Raw genomic sequence first — 18,833 nt, forward strand, 5'->3', positions numbered from 1 at the left:
GACATATAGCTAATACAGTATACTTATAAATGAATGAATGAAAACTTTATTTAACAGATTGCAGAATGGGTACAATACAGTAGCCTACGGCTCAATACACACAATTGTTAAGGGGATGCAGACCAGAGAAAGACGTTTGTCTTGTTTACATCAGGGTCCCCCATTTTCAATTCATAGTGACATTTATGACATACACAACATACATGACATTTATGACATAGGGTCGGGACATACATACAGGTAGTACTCTTACATTTGTACTATTAAAAAAGCTAATAACAACATTCACATACATGATGTCAGTCAGTGGCCATGTTGAAATTGTAAAATAACGTTGAGGCTTGAACTGGCGATTGAGAAATCAAATCCGTCTTGTAGATTTGTCCTAGTAAGAAGTCCGAATTTCCGACCTCCGAGTTATACTGGAATGCACCATAGGATCATCCACGGCACGTCACGTGCTGCTGAACCTGAACCTGCCTGGATATTTTGCGCGAAGCCAATAGCAAAACTTTAGCTAGAAAAACGAACAGTTTGATACTTGTTTATTATAACTATGACGGGAACAAACGGAATCGAAAAGTCTTGGGACACTGCTGAACAGCTAAGGGCACTTAGGGCAGGCATTCAGGTACAGTAAACTAGAGGTAGTTAGTTACCCAATTAATCAATCCACTCTTATTCTTAATTAACACAAAATGGAAGCTAGGATGGAAACCTAATAGCATGCTCAGGGTCACTCCTCTCTTCATATCTCCTTTGCAAACCACCTATTCTCAGATAGTATGTAAACATGAATTGTATATATTTTTTTGTTAGCGTTATATTTTGCAGAGCCTTGTCAACATTTACGTATTTTGACAGTCAAAGACTAAATTGGTAGCTAACCTAATATAGCTCACTAGTTTGGTATTAAGTCAACAATGGTCACAGTGGTTTAGTGAGCAGTCCCGTGTACAGCAAGCCAAGGTATTTGTTGGAAATGTACTGTAAGTCTGATAACTTCACGGACAGACCAGTCTTTAAACTAATCATGTTCATAATAATAGCCTGATGCATGTTTGGAAGACATGCAGGGTTTGGATTATAGTATCTGCTTACTTTTCAGTCAAGTCAATCCCTGCTGATGACAGGGAATTAATATCTTTGACCTCAACCCTGAAGACTGTTTATAAAAAAAGCTTTATAAAAAGCAATTATCTCTTTTTTGCTCTGTGTGTGTGTGTGTGTGTGTGTGTGTGTGTGTGTGTGTGTGTGTGTGTGTGTGTGTGTGAGTGTGTGAGAGTGTGTGAGTGAGAACTTGGTGCATAGTTCCAGATATGGGGTGTTTTGTTAGTTGTTACCCAATGCTTTTATGTAACCTCTGGATGATTTCCATGCAGTGTGGCACATACTGTAACGGTGTGGAATGAATGGAAGGCTGTTCTCTTCTCTAGAGCCCTTTCCTTCTGATGGGTCGATCGATGGAGGACATCATGGGAGATGGAGGGATTCTGAAAGAGCTTGTCCACCGTGGAGAAGGCCCACCTGTACCCAGAGACGCTTCAGTAGCAAGTAGGTAGAGAGCTGGTTCACCCTCAGGAGAAGGCCCATATGTACCCAGAGTTGTGTCAGTATCAAGTAGGTCAGTGGTCCTCAACCTGGTGTTCCTGGAGGGCAAAACTACAGAAAAGTATATAGCATTACCAACGTGTTCGGTAGCATTATATTCACTGAATGCCTTTCACTTGTGTAAGGATGTTAGGCTATTCAGCCAGTGGGCCGCTAGGCCAATAAGAACCCCCACACCCCCACCAGGCCAAAACCTTTTTTCATGCCTAAAATAACGCCAAATATCCATTCATTCCGAAATCAATAATAATTTGCGCTAAATATATATAATGTATTTATTTTTTTACCAATGTTGTTCAGCTACCTGATTATGGCAAAAGACATGATTATGGCAAAACTTAACTTAAATAATATTAATAATCACTATTATGGGTCCATATAACATTTATTCAGCACTTTTGAATGCATACATTAATTCCAGACTGACTGCTGAAAGATTGTACAATATAAACATTTTCTCTTTGCATACAACAAAATGGTCATTAAAGTCAAGTGCATTTTCTTTTCTCTGTAGGATAACTACAACAAAGTGCATTCAGAACAAAGTGCATTCAGAACAAAGCCAAGGTGCTTTAAAACTGCATAAAGATCTAGGCCAGACCATTAGATTATATAGAAAATAATATCTCTTTTCAAGTCTTACTGGACAAAATTAGGTTTGAGTTTTGAGCTTCCTAGTTGCCGTAGTTGATGATGTCACACTAGGATATCAACACACAGGTTTGGAAGCTGGAGGAGCTCGATCCATGCAGCAATATAAAGAAACGAATAGCCAATAAATGTGAAGTTATATTTGAACCTCTGTTGTTAAGCCTTGTCAATATAACCCCCCCCCCTTCCCCTTTCCTCACTAATGGAACTGGTGTCGTGGAGTCACTCCGCTGTCTAGGGTACGGCTAACGTTAGTTAGCTTGGCGGCTCGCGTCAATTCAATTCAATTGTAGGTCCGAGATGGTCTGTGTCTAATGAAATGCGTTTTGATTACGTCATCACAACAACACGTTAGGTTACGAACGTAATAGGGGTGTAAAGGTACACGTATCTGTACTGAACCGTTTCAGTACTGGACTAGGGATGCACCGATCCGATATTGGTATCGGTATCGGCTGCCGATATCAGTAAAATAGCTGGATCGGGTATCAAAAAGAAAATATATATATATATCGGATTTTTTCTTTTTTAAATAAGAAATAACCATTCAGTACAATTTATATCTGTGTTAATTTGTTACATTTAGTTTCACTAAGTTAGGAAAGTAATGTTTTAAGTCAAGCCTAGGGCTGCCGCGGTATTGATTTTTTCCTTACCGCACAAATTTGCGAAGCTATTCAAACCGCAGCAATAACCGAAAAAATAAAATAAAAAAAGAAAGTTTGAATGCATTTTTATTTTTTTTAGTAGTCTATTCTTTATAGTATATAGCCTGCCTCTAGTCTAAATGTCTATCTTTAGAGGATGACTTTGCAGCATGAATATTGTTTGGGATTCGGCAAGCACGCATTCGTTATTGAAAGTGAAACAGACAACATAGGCTACTGAACAGTGAACACTGTTTATTGACGCTTGCAGTGAGGTACAACGTGAGGCTCACTCGAGTGGACGGGTCTGTTGAGGAGCTGAGGCACGCGCCTCTCTCCCCTTCCCGTCGACCAAGAGTGAATACCTGTAGTCCCCAGGGCTCTGTCCCGACCGGTGTCCGGATCACCCCCGAAAGGATGGGTGAGCCACGGCCGGGGAAGACCGGGCGAGCCCGACTTAACGAGAACCATAAAACCTGAGCGCGGTGTGGCTCCGGCTCCTCGCGCGCCGCCGCGGTTCCCAACTCCCCTCTCCCGTGACGGGGAGAGGCGGGCCGCGGGGGGGATTCGAAGTCTCCCCTCTGGTCGTGCGCCGTTCACTCGGTGTCGCGGGCAGGGGTGGTAGCGCCCGGCGGTTACTCCCCCTGACCCTTTCTTCTTCTTCTTCTTCTTCTTCTTATTATTATTATTATTATTATTATTATTATTATTATTATTATTATTATTATTATTATTATTATTATTATTATTATTATTATTAAAAACAGTGGTGATGCGGTATTCAGCTTAACTCTGCGGTGGGCGTGATGTAACAGCGAGACCGCGGTAATGCGGTAACCGCGGCAGCTCTAGTCAAGCCTGATGTTGCCTTGCACAAAAGAATGATCCCAGTCTCTTCCACACAGTGACAGTGAGGCATACAGTTTATTAATTGAATAAATTAAGTTTATGTTCTGTCTTTGTTTACAACAAATCAAAAACACACTTGTGATCCTTTACAATTCTAAACAAATATATATATTTGAAAAAAACTTGGATTAAATTATTTTTTCTTTAACTTTTTTGGAGAAAAAAAATTTGACTATCGGTATAGGGAGGTGTAGTCTGACGTCACTGGTTGTTCCACCCGTATAGGGTTTTATCATTGGGAAAATGCATTATCGGTTATTGTAACAATTCTGCCGCATGGAAATTGAAAAGCTTTCTATTTTTGCACAAAATGAGTTCCCTTCTATCACTAACATTATTTTTAAAGCATTTTTAGTTGAAATAAAATATGGCGATTTCTTTCTAATGATTAATTGCGAATATTTTCATGTTGAGCTATATATTGTGGATGAATAAGCACAGAAAGGTACAGCATGCCAATGTTAATGCTTTATTTGTTTTAAACGAGACAATCTAGAAATGGGCAATGGGGAAATACATTGTGTTCCAAAGAGGGTGGAACACTAAAAACGACAATAACGTAACCACTACACCTCCCTATTGGCCGATACCCAAACCCAGGTATCGGTATCGGGACTGAAAAAGTCGGATCGGTGCATCGCTATACTGGACCTAAGGTTCAGTACGGCTGTGTACCGAACGAATACAACGGTACGTTAACCACTAACGAACGTACGTGTTTTTTGCGCGCAGAATTGAATTCAAAACTCGATTATTAATTTCAATATAGAATTGACAGCCATACAAGTACAATTAGTTACTGCACACAACATCACCCCTGAATGGAACATGGAAAGCCAAACTTTCCCCCACTGTACCGAAAACCCGTACCGAACCATGACTTCAAAACCGAGGTACGTACCGAACCGTGGCTTTTGTGTACCGTTACACCCTTGGAACGTAACCCTGTTCTTTGACATTTTGTGATATTTTTTTCCGTGCTAAAACTCCGCTGTCTAGCGGCGGCTAACGTCAGTTAGCTTGGCGACTCGCATCAATTCAATTTAATTCAGTGCATCCCTGCTGGGAACCTCTTGATGCTGTGACAAAATGGCATCCAATGTAATCAAAAAAGTCAACCAACGAACTAGATTCCTGTACCGGATCTCCTGTCTGGTAAACAAGAATACCCTGAAGACTCTGGCAGGAGCACTCATTCAAGGGTACTACGACTATGCTTGCACCTCATGCCATGGTACCAAAGCACCTTTTTTTTCTTTTCATGTCAACGTTCACACGCACAATATATGCTTACCTAGGATTTGACTTGATTCAACAACAAAGCAGTCGGAGCAATGACAAGCCGAAAACTGTTGAAATTGTAGTTATTTGAAGTTTGGATTTTTTTTTTTACGACTGAGGTAGGTAAATAAAATTTCTTGAGACTAAAGTACCGAAAAAAGGTACCGTTGGGTACCGGTATCGATTCACAGGTACCGGTATCGGTTCAAATGTGAAAGGTACCCATCCCTAGTTAGAGTAGACGACAGAGTACAGCAACTTGCAATGGGCCTGGTCTACAAGATACACTACACCACTAAGGTACCCATGTACATGTCAAAATACTTCCCAAAGGTCAGTGAATACCACGACCACAACACCAGAGGGAACTCCACAAATCATGTTAAACCCAGATTCGGCTCAAACAAGGGACTAAACACGTTTAGCAATTATGCCACATCAATGTGGAATGCCCTACCCACAGCTGTAAAGGAATGTGAATCACTACCCAGTACCCACTTTCAAAACCACTCTCAAAGAGCACCTACGGGAGACTGCAATTCGAAACTGGCCCCTGTAAATGTCTAAACCCAACCCCCTCCCATGTACAGTTTCCCCCACCCCGCCTACCCAACCCCCCCCCCCACTCCACCCACCCAACCACCTCCAATGTACAGTTTCCTACCCAACCCCCCCCCACCCCACCTACCCAACCTTCTCCAATGTACAGTTTCTTCCCCCTCAAATGTATATACTCTCTTTTTAGACTCCTTTTGTACACATAAACAGTACTGTATATTTGTAGATCTGGTATGTCATAAATGTCTAGATGCAACAGTACTGTCTACCTGTATGTCATAATATATGTTATGATGAATTGAAAATGGGGGACCCTGATGTAAACGAGACGAAAGCCTTTCGCTGGTCTGCATCCCCTTAACAATTGTGTGTATTGAGCTGTACTGTATTGTACCCATTCTTCAATCTGTTAATACAATTTCCAATCAATCAATGAATCTGTGGAAGTGCCACTCGTAAATGACTGCGGAGAGAGAACATAAGTGTATGGATGCAGGACAATTGCAGGTAATGATGGAGTGGACCGGAGATTAGGGCTGTCGCTAACAATTATTTTGTTATAGATTAATCTGTTGATAATTTGTATCGATTAGTCGATTAATCTTAACGATGCATTTACCAGAAAAATCAACAACAATTGATTGTATTTGCAATTGAATATTTCATGTTTTACTAGAGTCCTCGGGTCACATGGGTAGTTGCCTCTTTGACACCACCTACTGAATACCCAGAGTAGGAGATGAGCCATGACATTTATTTTGTCTATAAATGCTGTGTAGTGTAGATGCTTACTGTACATGAGTAGGGTGAGTAACCTACATGCCATTACTGCTTTTTATCTATTGACTCATATCTACATTATTATCTTGAAATAATATTAACACCTGCCTTAGTGATGCACCGATGTGAAAATTGTGGCCGATACCGATAACCGATATTAATATTGCTGTTCTGGCCGATACCGATATTTACCGATGTCGATATCTCTGTATAGAAAACACTTTTTTATGATAATCAAATAAAGAGCTATTTTCCAAAACGCATAATTTTTTTACTTTTGTAACTTATTTTCAGAAATGACTGATATTTTGAAACTATTTAAGGCCAAAACATGTAAAAAGAAAAGATTTTTTTTTTTTTTTTTTTTTTTTTTTTTAATATCGGCCCTATCTTGATATCGGTCCGATACCGATGTGTAAAAAAACGGCCATATCGGCCGATATTATATCGGCGGCCGATATATCGTGCATCACTAGTTACTATGACATTGTTCATCGTTAACATACAATGCATTCATGCCTGTAGCTAAATTCTGACACAGGGAACAAAATTAACTTTCTAGCTTTTAGATTAAAAAACGACCAGCCAGAGAGATCCCCCCCCCCCCCCCCCCCCCCCATTTCCTCACTATTCCTAGGGATGCGCCGATCCCGATCCCGTTTTTTGCCACCGATACCGATCACCGATCGTCTGAGTCATATCGCCAATACACTGCCGATACCGATCGTTTTTGGTTTTCTTATAGCAGCTGGCAGTATGTAGGTCTAACACAGGCATTCTCAAAGTCCGGTCTAAATGATCTAATCTAATCTTAGAAATTAAGTAAAGTGAATAGTACTGGCTGTTAAGCATAACAGTATCTAAGTTAATTTACTTCTGACCATTATAGTCAAAGTATTTTCCTATGAACTGAAACTTATAAGATGTTCTCAGTGTTCAGTTACAGCTATGAAGCACGATAGCTAATTAGCCAACAGCTGCAAAAACGAATGATGTCAAAAGACATTGATATCAGGAGCCATCTGTAGCTACTGCTAGCCAGCTAGATAACGTTAAACAACGCCTCATGTATTAAACTAAAGTGAATAGTTTACTGGGTCATTTTGTTTAAACGGTAATGTTAGCTAGATAGCTAACGTTAGCTCACGGAACGATATAGCTAGTTAGCCAACAACTGCAAAAACAAATGCCAAAATGATGATATCAGACGTTGATATCAGGAGCTATCAGTAGTTAGCCAGCTAGATAACGTTAGACAATGCCTCATGTATTAAACTAAAGTGAATAGTTTACTGGGTCATTTTGTTTAAACAGTAACGTTAGTTAGGTAGCTAACGTTAACTCACGGAACAACGATAGCTAGTTAGCCAACAACTGCAAAAACGAATGCCAAACTGATGATATCAGAGGTTGATATCAGGAGCTATCAGTAGCTAGATAACATTAGACAACGCCTCATGCATTAAACTAAAGTGAATAGTTGACTATGCCATTTTGTCAACAAGCACACACTAACTTCAGACTTGCCCAAACTATTTGGATATTTCAACTTTGATATTTTGGAAGGCATCATTTCATACTTTTTTTTCTGTCTTTAGTAGTCAGCTTTTTCTCAATTTTAATTGAATTTCGGGACGGTGGTGAAAAAAGTTAGTTTTGAGCCCTGGTACCACCAGGCCTGAAGAAAATTCTAAACACTGCTATCTATACAATCTCTATCTCTATTTCTATCCATCTGTCTATCTGTCTGTATGTCTGTGTCTGTCGAATTAACTACAAGTTATCAATCAGTGTGTCACTTAAACCTCTCTCTTCCAACACAGTTCATTTCTCTGCGTTTCTGGAATACTATGCCCAACCTCTGATGACCACCAAGAACCAGAAGCACCCTCGGATGATGAAGCTAGGGAGAGGTTAGTCATGTCTTACACAGCCTTTATCTGAGTGGTCATTTTCTTAAGCAGTCGCAACAGACCATGTGCATAAAGATGGCGGGCTCCTGGGTTGTAATGTATGCCCGATGAAGCTGATATAACTAGGTATGCACCTGCAGAGTATTCAACTTTTAGTATCGGCCAATAATGCGTTTGCTGATCCGATTCATTGCTTTTACTTACTTTAGTTTTTTTTTACACCAGCATCATCAGGGTTCCCACTCATCCTGGGAAACCTGGAAATTCAGAGACTAGATTTCCAGTCATGGAAAACCTGGAAAATTTACAAATATATCCTGGAAAGTATTTTAGCCCCTCACTCGCATCGCAATTACATTTATAAATATATACCTGAATATATTACTTGCCCAGGGCGATCGGGCAACAGTGTCAAGGGCCATGTGTAGAGCTGCCGCGGTATTGATATTTTCCTTACCGCACGAATTTGCGAAATATTTCCTACCGCCGCGGTAATTACCGCACAGTGCGCACAAAAAAAAAAAAAAGTTTGAATGCATTTTTTTTTTTTTTGGTAGTCTACTCTTATAGCCTGCCTCTAGTCTAATGGCGCTTTTCCACTGCATAGTACCTACTCGACTCGACCCGCTTTAGGCACCTGGTACTTTGTTCCTTTTCCACTGCAGCCAGGTACTACTACTCCGTTTGTCTCCGTGTGGGGAATGGGGATGCAGGCGGGGCCGCCGCAGCTCGCTTGTGTACACTGAAAGCTCCGTGGGCATAGATGTCCGAGGGCTTGCAGCAAGCCAGAGTTTAACACAGTTTCAATCAATCAATCAATAACAACATTAACCAGACTCTCGTTGCGTCTATTCTGCCAACGCTAACGTTACCTCTCATTGTGTATTCTACCAAGCAAACCCGGGTTTAACGTTACCTCTCTCGTGTATATCGGCTGACTGTAGTAATAACAACAACAAACTTAACACATCAGCGATCTTGTTGTGACACTAAACTCTCCGCTCGGTGGTAAATTGGGTTGATGTCGGTTTTGTTTCATCAATAAATAAGGCAGAATACACAGTGAATCCATTCTTTTTAGTTTATTGCACTTGGTTCTGTCGCAAACAAATCCTGAATGAAATGCATCCTTAGCGAGGCAGTAAAGATGGCGGCGCGGCGTTCTGTTTTCGTTCAGAGGCTACAAAGTGTGACGCGTCGAGTAGGGGGTATCTGCAGAGCCGCAGAGCCAGGCTGGACCAATAGGGTCGCTTGGAACCGAGTAGGGTATATCTGCAGAGCCGCAAGCCGCAAGCCAACTTTATTATTATGATAAAAAACAGCGGTGACGCGGTATTCAGCCTAACTCTGCGGTGAGCGTGATGCAACAGCGATACCGCGGTAATGCGGTTATCGCGGCAGCTCTAGCCATGTGAGTAATGTAGAGCTTGGTGCTCACTTTTTTCTTTTTTGAAAACATTTAGAAGCACACAATGAAATTTAGGAGCACAGTGAAACGTTTTCATACCATCACCTTTTTCAGTATGGTTGGGTATCGTTTGAATAAAATTATGGACCCCAGTTCTTATTGAATCTCTGTCAAGAACCAAAACTATTCTACCTTTCATTCTTGGCAGATTTAGGTTCTAGTCAGTAAATTGTGAACCATGACATTAATGTTTTTATCTTAATCTGCTGTAATTTAGGGTCATCTGTTTTTGCCATCCGTTTCTGATGCATTATGACTTATTAAATTCATTAATATTTCTGTATGATAATGCATTTTATCTCATCTTGTCTATTACCTAAGGAAGGAGACAACTGTTGGAATGTAATGGAAACAAGGAGTGTAAAATAACTTAAATCACTGCTCAGTGATATTCATCCACTCTTTCTGTGCTTTTCCCTTCATAGCTAAAGTGAAAGTTTTCTTTAATAGGGGGTGTCTCTGGGGATGAACTGGACATGGTAGGGTGCTTTGTGAACTTGCATTTAGGATTATCAATTAGGGATGCTCGATATTGGCTTTTTTACCGATATACCGATATTGTCCAACTCTTAATTTCCGATACCGATATCAACCGATACCGATATATGCAGGGTTTCCCCCCCCCAAAAAACTGAATAATTTCAGGTAATTAACATTACATATCTCTTGTCGTGTAATTAACACAACATTATGCATACTTTGACAATAAATAAAATAATAATTTGTTCTTACTTGCCTGGGTAAATAAAGGTTAAATAAATGTAAAAAAAAATTTAAGAATTTGTAAACCGATACCGATATTTTCCGATATCACATTTTTATGCCAATATCGTCCGATAATATCGGTAGGCCGATAATATCGGACATCCCTAATTATCACAGGCATTACAGCGTTCCGTCTCCAGGCGGATTTCCGTCAATTTGATTGGGAGATCCGTCAATTTGATTCGCAGTCTGACGGAATTGGCTACCTTGGTATAATATGATTTGTAGATGCATACAGATTGAAACAAAATTGAGCCAATCAGAGGCGCCAAATATCATGAAAAAGGGCATTTTTTTTTCTATTGCGGCCGCGCCAAGCAGTCATTGTCACTCAGCGACTCGAGAGACAGGATCAGCTGCTTGCTCCGCGGTTGCAGCTGGAGGCTATTGGGCGAGTGACATTTGCGAGGTCTGAGAGGTCTGTCAGCCACATGGCGGCTAACAAAATAGTCATGTAAAATAATTAAAACTGCAGTGTGTTTTGGTTTTACGAGTCGCCTTTTTTTCAGCCTCGCGCATCAACTCTCCTTGTTTACCGACGTCACAGCCACCACCTGCTTAGTAGCTGCTTGCACTGTAACGCTGCTATACCAATTAGCTAACGTTAGCTTAATAGCGTCGGTTAAATGGAAGGAGTAAGCCGGCCACTAAAAAGAAAAACCACCGCGGTTTTCTCAGACGAAAAGGATGAGCAGCACCACCCAACAAAAGAAAGTTTCGAGAGGAATGGAAGTTTGAAGATAGCGGTGTTTCAAGAGACTGGCTAGGCTACTGGGGGCTGTAGTGGTGAGTTGTTAACTTGTTCTGTGTGCCGCAACTATGTCAAAAAGAAAAACAGAAACAACACATTTGTCATTGTCGTGTTAACAGTTACTTCACAGTACAAATACGTGAGTCCCCTGTTGTGGTTGTGAGCTTAACTCCGTAGCAACATCACACAGGTGTATCTGTGTAGACAGTCTCCTCCCCACCGTATATTCTCTCCCCACCGTATGTATATATTTTCTACCACCCCCTCCTCCTAATGTACAGTCTCCTCCCCATCATAATGTATATAATCTGTCAGGATCTATGGGTAACATTACTGCATATTTGCATATCATATATGTCACAAATGTAACATTACTATATACCTGTAGTATGTCATGTATGTCCCTATGCCATAAATGTCATGATGTCAATGTTGTGTAATGTCATAAATGTCACTATGAATTGAAATGGGGGACCCTGATGATGTAAACAAGACAACCGTCTTTCTCTGGTCTGCATCCCCTTAACAATTGTGTGTATTGAGTCGTACTGTACCCATTCTGCAATCTGTTAAATATTGATTGATTGAACATTTTATTAACACTTTGGATGCCACACCATGTTTTCCTTTTTACCCCCTTGATGCCCAAACCCACTCCAATGTTAACTTAATAACGCCTAATCTATGTTTTAAATTATGGCTATGTGTCTAATCTGCCCATCGCTTATCAAAGACTCATTTTCCAGTCAACATTGTCAAGGCAGATTGTTTTTTTATCGCTTCATTTCCGTTTGATAGCATTTTGAAAATCACTCGTTTTCGCGGAAAAAACAACCCTATGAAGATAATAGTCTTTTACTGGAATATTCCAGAACGTTGTCATTTGTCGACAAGATGGCGCCGCTATGCCCGGCCGCCTGTCTGTGCGCTCCGTCGAGACTGTGCTTACTTTTGCTAATATTTATAGTTTTAAGAGTTTTGTCTGTACCAACAGTAGGTGCATTTAATGTGTATGACCGTCAGTCACTTATAGACATCGGATTACGGGAAAATTACCGACTAGATTACTCCCTGGATCAGCTTTCTGAACCGCAGCAATGGCCTGTTGAGATCTTGAGGACACCAGGACCAGGTCTTGACCCCAGGGACAAAGGAACCATCAGACGGCGTGGGAAGAGAGCTGGGATCCGTAACAGACTGAGAACCAGACGACACCGAACGCCACTACCCAGTATATTGCTAGCCAATGTACAATCGATTGACAATAAATTAGACGACATCCGAGCAAGGATTAAATTCCAGAGAGACGTTAGAGATTGTAATGTTCTCTGCTTCACTGAAACGTGGCTGTCGCCAGAAACCCCGGACCACGCCATCCAACCGGCCGATCACTTCTTCATCCACCGCAAGGATAGAACAGCTGAATCAGGCAAACAGCGCGGAGGTGGGATCGCCTTCATGGTGAACAACAATTGGAGCGATCCAGCCAACGTGAAGGAATTATCGAACCACTGCTGCACCAACCTGGAATATATAACAATCAAGTGTTGTCCTTTCTTCCTTCCGAGAGAGTTAACGGCGATCATCCTTGTAGGAGTGTACATTCCACCGCAAGCCAGCGATATTGTCGCGCTCTCCAGACTTCACGATGAGGTAAACAAACTCCAAGCCGCGAACGTTAACGCGGCCATTGTAGTAGTGGGTGATTTCAATAGCGCCAATCTGAGAAAGGTTGTGCCTGACTTCTATCAGCATGTGACTTGTAACACCAGAGGCGGTAACATTTTAGATCACTGTTACTCGCAATTCAAGGGTGGCTACAAGGCTCATTCTGCTAGTGGCTTTGGGAAGTCTGATCATGCGGCCATATTTCTTTCTCCAAAGTACAAACAAAGAATCAAGAGCACACCTGTAGTCTCGCGAGAGGTGCAGAAATGGGATGTGGAGTCGGAGGGGACGCTCCAGGCTGCGTTTGAGTGCACAGACTGGAGCGTGTTCCGCGACACAGATAACATTAATGTCTACACGGAGACAGTGCTGGACTATGTTCGTACTTTGGTGGAAGAAACAATCCCCACTACCACAATTAGAGTTTACCCAAATCAAAAACCCTGGGTAGACAAATCTGTCCGTGAAGCTCTGAAAGCGCGCACCAAAGCATACAACGACGGCCTGGTGGCAGGCAACATGAATGACCACAAGGTGGCGCGATACAACGTAAGGAGGACAGTGACAGAGGCCAAACGGCGCTACAGAGATCAAATTGAACTCTAGCTTGAACAGGCTGACTCCAGAGCTATGTGGCAGGGGCTCAAAACGATGACAGACTACAAAGGCACCTCCCTCAAACTGAACAGTGACATCTCCTTAGCAAATGACCTCAATACCTTCTATGCGAGGTTTGATGCTGGTAATAACAACACCAGCCCACAAGCCACGGCAATGGGGGGGGTCTGCTGCTGATGGAGACTCAGTGTTCAGGGTAACAGAGCATGAGGTGAGGCGGACCTTTAAAAAAGTGAATATCAGGAAGGCAGCAGGACCGGACGGCATCCCCGGCCACGTCCTAAAAGTCTGTGCCGACCAACTGGCCCCGGTATTCACTGACATATTTAACCTGTCCTTAGAACAGGCTGTCATCCCCACCTGCCTGAAGAAGTCCACTATTATCCCTGTACCCAAAAAATCCAAGCCTGCTTGCCTCAACGACTACCGCCCTGTAGCTCTCACCTCCATAGCCATGAAGTGCTTTGAGAAGCTAGTAAAGGGCTACATCTGCTCATCCCTCCCCATCAACATGGACCCCCTGCAATTTGCATACCGCCCCAACAGGTCCACGGAGGACGCCATAGCCCATGTGCTGCACACAGCAGCATCACACCTGGACAAGAGGAAGGGGAACTATGTGAGAATGCTATTCATTGACTACAGCTCGGCATTCAATACCATAGTCCCCTCCAAACTCATAGCCAAGCTCAGGGACCTGGGCTTGAACTATGACCTCTGCCAGTGGGTCTTGGACTCCCTGACGGGCAGACCCCAGGTGGTGAGAGCAGGCAACTGCACCTCCTCATCCATCACCCTCAACATAGGGGCCCCCCAGGGCTGTGTTCTGAGTCCCCTCCTCTACTCCCTGTACACACACGACTGTGTGGCTCAGCGGAGTAGCAACACAATCATCAAATTTGCCGACGACACAGTGGTGGTGGGCCTGATCTCTGCCAACGACGAGAGGGCCTACCTGGAAGAGGTCAAGGTCCTGGCGGGATGGTGCCAGGAAAACAGCCTCTCCCTGAACGTCAGCAAAACAAAGGAGATGATTGTGGACTTCAGGAGGTCGGGGGTCAAGGACTACAGCCCCCTCAGCATCGACGGGGCACCGGTTGAGAGAGTCAACAGCTTTAAGTACCTCGGAGCCTACATATCCGAGGACTTGACATGGACCACACACATTGACAGTGTTGTGAAGAAGGCACGACAACGCCTCTACTTCCTCAGGCGCCTAAGGAACTTGCCTAAGGAAGTTCCAAGTCAGTCAGAAGATCCTTAAGAACTTCTACTCATGTACAATAGAGAGCATCCTGACTGGCAACATCACCTCCTGGTTTGGGAATAGCACTGCACAAGACCGAAGCAGACTACAAAGAGTGACACGTTCAGCCGAACGCACAATCGGAGGGGGGCTCCCCACCCTCCAGAACATTTACAACAAGCGGTGCAGGGGGAAGGCTAAGAGAATTATTAATGACTCGAGCCACCCGAACAACTGCCTCTTTGAACTGCTGCGGTCAGGCAAGCGATACCGGAGTCTCAAGGCGAGCACAGAAAGACTCAGAAGAAGCTTCTATCCCCAGGCCATCAGGCTGATTAACGAACAATGAACACTACACAACAACAACCATCAAACGCACATAGCACACACATCCACACGCACACACTCACTTTAAACAAACACACTGTAGCACCCACTCCCCACACTTTATAGCACACATTCACTTTAAACAAACACACTGTAGCACCCACTCCCCACGCTTTATATTTATTGATGAAGGATTGCACTACAACTCGTACACCTTACTGTAAATTGTACCTAAATTGTACCTCATCCCATTTCTGCTTTGCACTATATAATATTGTACATTAGTACACTGCATAGTATTGTATATTATATGGTAACTCAGTTACGTCTATTCTGCATCGAACATTGTACATATGTCTATACTGAACACTGTGACCTCATTTTCTACTTCTAATTTACATGCTATACTATGTTATTTGATACTATCTTGTCTAGCACAGTCTCTGGAGCGTAACAGTAAGAAGCATTTTGTATGAAAGTATTCTGTACTTCTGTATGACAACTATTAAAGAAACTTGAAACTTGAAACTATTTATGAATCGTTTTCAAATAAACGCTAGATGACCGATAGTATATGTGTGCGCACGCACGCTCGTGCCGCGCGCTGATAATCGCTGCTCTTATTTCCTGATGGCTTTTACAGTGAAGCAATATCACATATAGTGGAAACGCTTATATCTCTGTGAAAACGAGTCTGATTGTCCTAAGACTGATAACATAGATTCCTTACCTGACATCAGATGGTATCCAAATGGTTTATTCCAATTTCCGATCGGCATTCGAAAAAATCGATAATTGTATTGATCCATCGTGTGTACAGTAGAACACATATTCGCCGTGGCACCAAGGTTCCAGAATGAACTCTGGTAGACCCCGGTTACATCAGTGGGAAGTAAAATGTGGAGTCAGAAATCCGTTCTCCCATTCACTTTCATTGAGTCCACTCCAAAAGGGTGATTTACCATCTGGGAGACGATATGGGGTGCTTTTTTCACATCTGAGCGCCGGCGGTGCCTGGATATCCAACGGTAGGCTCGCTTGATGCAATATGATTTCAGAACGTACATTGGATTATCGACAAAACCTTACTTGGTCCCAAGAAGAGGGTCTCGTGTATTAAATAAAGTTTTCATTCATTCACTCTGCATCTGGTAAATTCAGTAGCAATACACACAATTGTTAAGGGGATGCAGACCAGAGAAAGATGTTTGTCTTGTTTACATCATCAGGGTCCCCCATTTTCAATTCATAGACATGTATGACATACACAACATACATGACATTTATGACATAGGGACATACATGACTTACAGCCGGTATATAGTACTGTTACATTTGTCACATATACGATATGCAAATATACAGTACTGTTACCCAGAGATCCTAACAGTAAATATATACATATGATGAGGAGGAGACTGTGAGGGGGTGGGCGGGTGGTAAAAAATATATACAAACGGTGGGGAGGAGACTGTCCATTGTTGTTGTGGCATAATTGCGAAACGTGTTTAGTCCCTTGTTTGTATGATAACAAGCCGTTTAGTTCATGGTTCAAAGTAATGGGAAAAGGGTGCTAGCTCGCCATCAATCAGAAGCTAGCCACAAGACTTGCATTCACGCTCTCCAGCACACAGCCTCCCTGCCTGGCACAACAACCACAACAGTAGGGTCTATACAGTCACAGTCAGGACAGTAGGCTCTACAAGTAGGCTCCCTTAAAACGCTAATTAAAAAAATAAGAATATGACTTGGCCTGAAAAAAGGTTCAGTCAGGAGAATTTGTTTTGCTTTAATCCCTGTTATCATTCATCTGGGTACCTCAAATATAAAAGTCAGCTGTCGGTATATTCTTACACTTGAGTGTCCTCTCTCCACGTCCATATTGGAGGTGCTTCCTTGCTGCACAAAATACTCTTGCTGCAGCCTGCAGGTATTGCGTTTTTGTTAAGTCAAACATTCAAGCGTTTGCTGCTGTTAGCCACGGTCCAGCAAAAGTAAACGAGAGCCTCTGCTCACACAATGTTTTGCTGACGCAACCTACGTAACCAGTGAAATGACTTGAAATGACTTGAAATGATGGTCCAAGCAACAGATAAGATAAGATGATCCTTTATTAATCCCCTTTGGGAAATTCGAGTGTCAAAGCAGCATGGGGGGGGGGGGGGGGGGGGGAATGGATACTAGGGGTGGGCATCGCCAGTGACCTCACGATACGATACTATCGCGATACTTGCGGCACGATACGATAGTATCGCGATACTAAATATATCGTGAGTATTGTGATTAAAAAAATAAATAAAAAATGTTTGATCAAATTTTATTTATTACCTTTTTTTTCAACTGCAAGTTAAACTTTGTCAACATGTTTTATCTAATAAAATAAAGTTCAGTCTGTTCATCTCACTTCGTTCATCTCACTTCACACAATAATTTTTATTGCAGAACATGGTATTTTCTCAAGCAGACAGATGTAAACACTGTAATCTGTGTTGCATGTACCTGACAAACTGAACTGTTTGTATTACAGCCATATTCCAACTTAACTGAATGCACATGTGTGTGTGTGGACTACTGTACTATTACAGGTATTGAAATGAACAATGCAACTTCCTTATTAGGGGTGTAACGGTACGCGAATACGTACTGTACCGCCTCAATGTGGTCCTCCGGTACAGTACGCGCTGTGCACCGAACGATTGCAACGGTACGGAACCTTTTTTTGCGGACCTTAAATCCCCCCGGCCCTAATATAACGTGCACAACTAACCGGATGTTGTTTGTTCATCCCACGCAGCCACGCAGCCTCACTGAACGAGAGCTGTAATTCAGCATAGCATATTAGCCTTAGTATGGTGGGTGCAATACTAACTGACCAGCCAGAGCTAGAAGATGCTCCCACAACATTCAAGTCTCCCGTTTGGGATCATTTTGGATTCCCAGTTAACCACAGTAATGGACAAAGACGGGTGGATCGCACTAAAGCTACGTGCCGGCTAGCCCCTTTCGTGACTGTGATGCAAGCCTTGTGATGCAAGCCTTGCATCACAGTCACGAAAGGGGCTACGTGCCGGCATTGTTCAACTTTATTGCAAACTTTATCACGCATTTGAAACGGCATCACCCGAATGTGAATGTCACTGGTACACGGAAGAAGCAAACCCAGCTCCCTGTGGCATTCAAGCAGCATCTCGCTATTAATTCAGACCGGGCCAAAGCAATAACAAACGCCATAGGTGTTTTTATAGCAGCAGATCTGCGACCATACTCCGTTGTCGAGAACACAGGGTTTAAGCACATAGAGCATAGAGAGTAATAGAGCCCCGCTACCTAGTTCCCTCTCGTCCGTATTTCAGCCAGCAAGTCATACCACCAGCTCTGTATAAACAAGCCCCTTCCGTGACTGTGATGCAAGCCCTGCCCCTGTATTCAAGCAGGGCTTGCATCACAGTCATGAAAGGGGCTCTGTATAAACAAGCACACGCTACAGTTGTCCAAGGCATCTGCTATATAATAATCTTCAGATTTACTTTAAGTGTTATTAGTAGGTTACAGCAGTAAGCATAAGTTTGCTCAGTAAATTATGGCCAATTCGTTTTATATTGTTTAAGTATGCTTAGTATCTTAGCTAAGTATCGCGATA

The 18,833-nt window shown here is 42.5% G+C and overlaps 1 protein-coding gene across 1 annotated transcript in view; it reads left to right on the top strand.

The window, feature by feature from the left end:
- Window positions 1–510: 510 nt before the first annotated feature.
- fkbp6 (FKBP prolyl isomerase 6) overlaps window positions 511–18,833 on the top strand; it is a gene marked incomplete at its 3' end in the record, with an annotated part of 52,470 nt that continues 34,147 nt past the window's right edge. Inside the window, exons 1-3 of the mRNA XM_084324920.1 lie at window positions 511–631; window positions 1,437–1,554; window positions 8,261–8,350. Of these exons, the coding sequence (XP_084181046.1) occupies window positions 557–631; window positions 1,437–1,554; window positions 8,261–8,350 (283 nt within the window). The 5' untranslated portion in view covers window positions 511–556. The remainder of the gene's footprint in view (window positions 632–1,436; window positions 1,555–8,260; window positions 8,351–18,833) is intronic.

This window comes from Notolepis coatsorum (genome assembly GCF_963971535.1).
Source record: "Notolepis coatsorum genome assembly, chromosome: 11".
NCBI lineage: Eukaryota > Metazoa > Chordata > Actinopteri > Aulopiformes > Paralepididae > Notolepis > Notolepis coatsorum.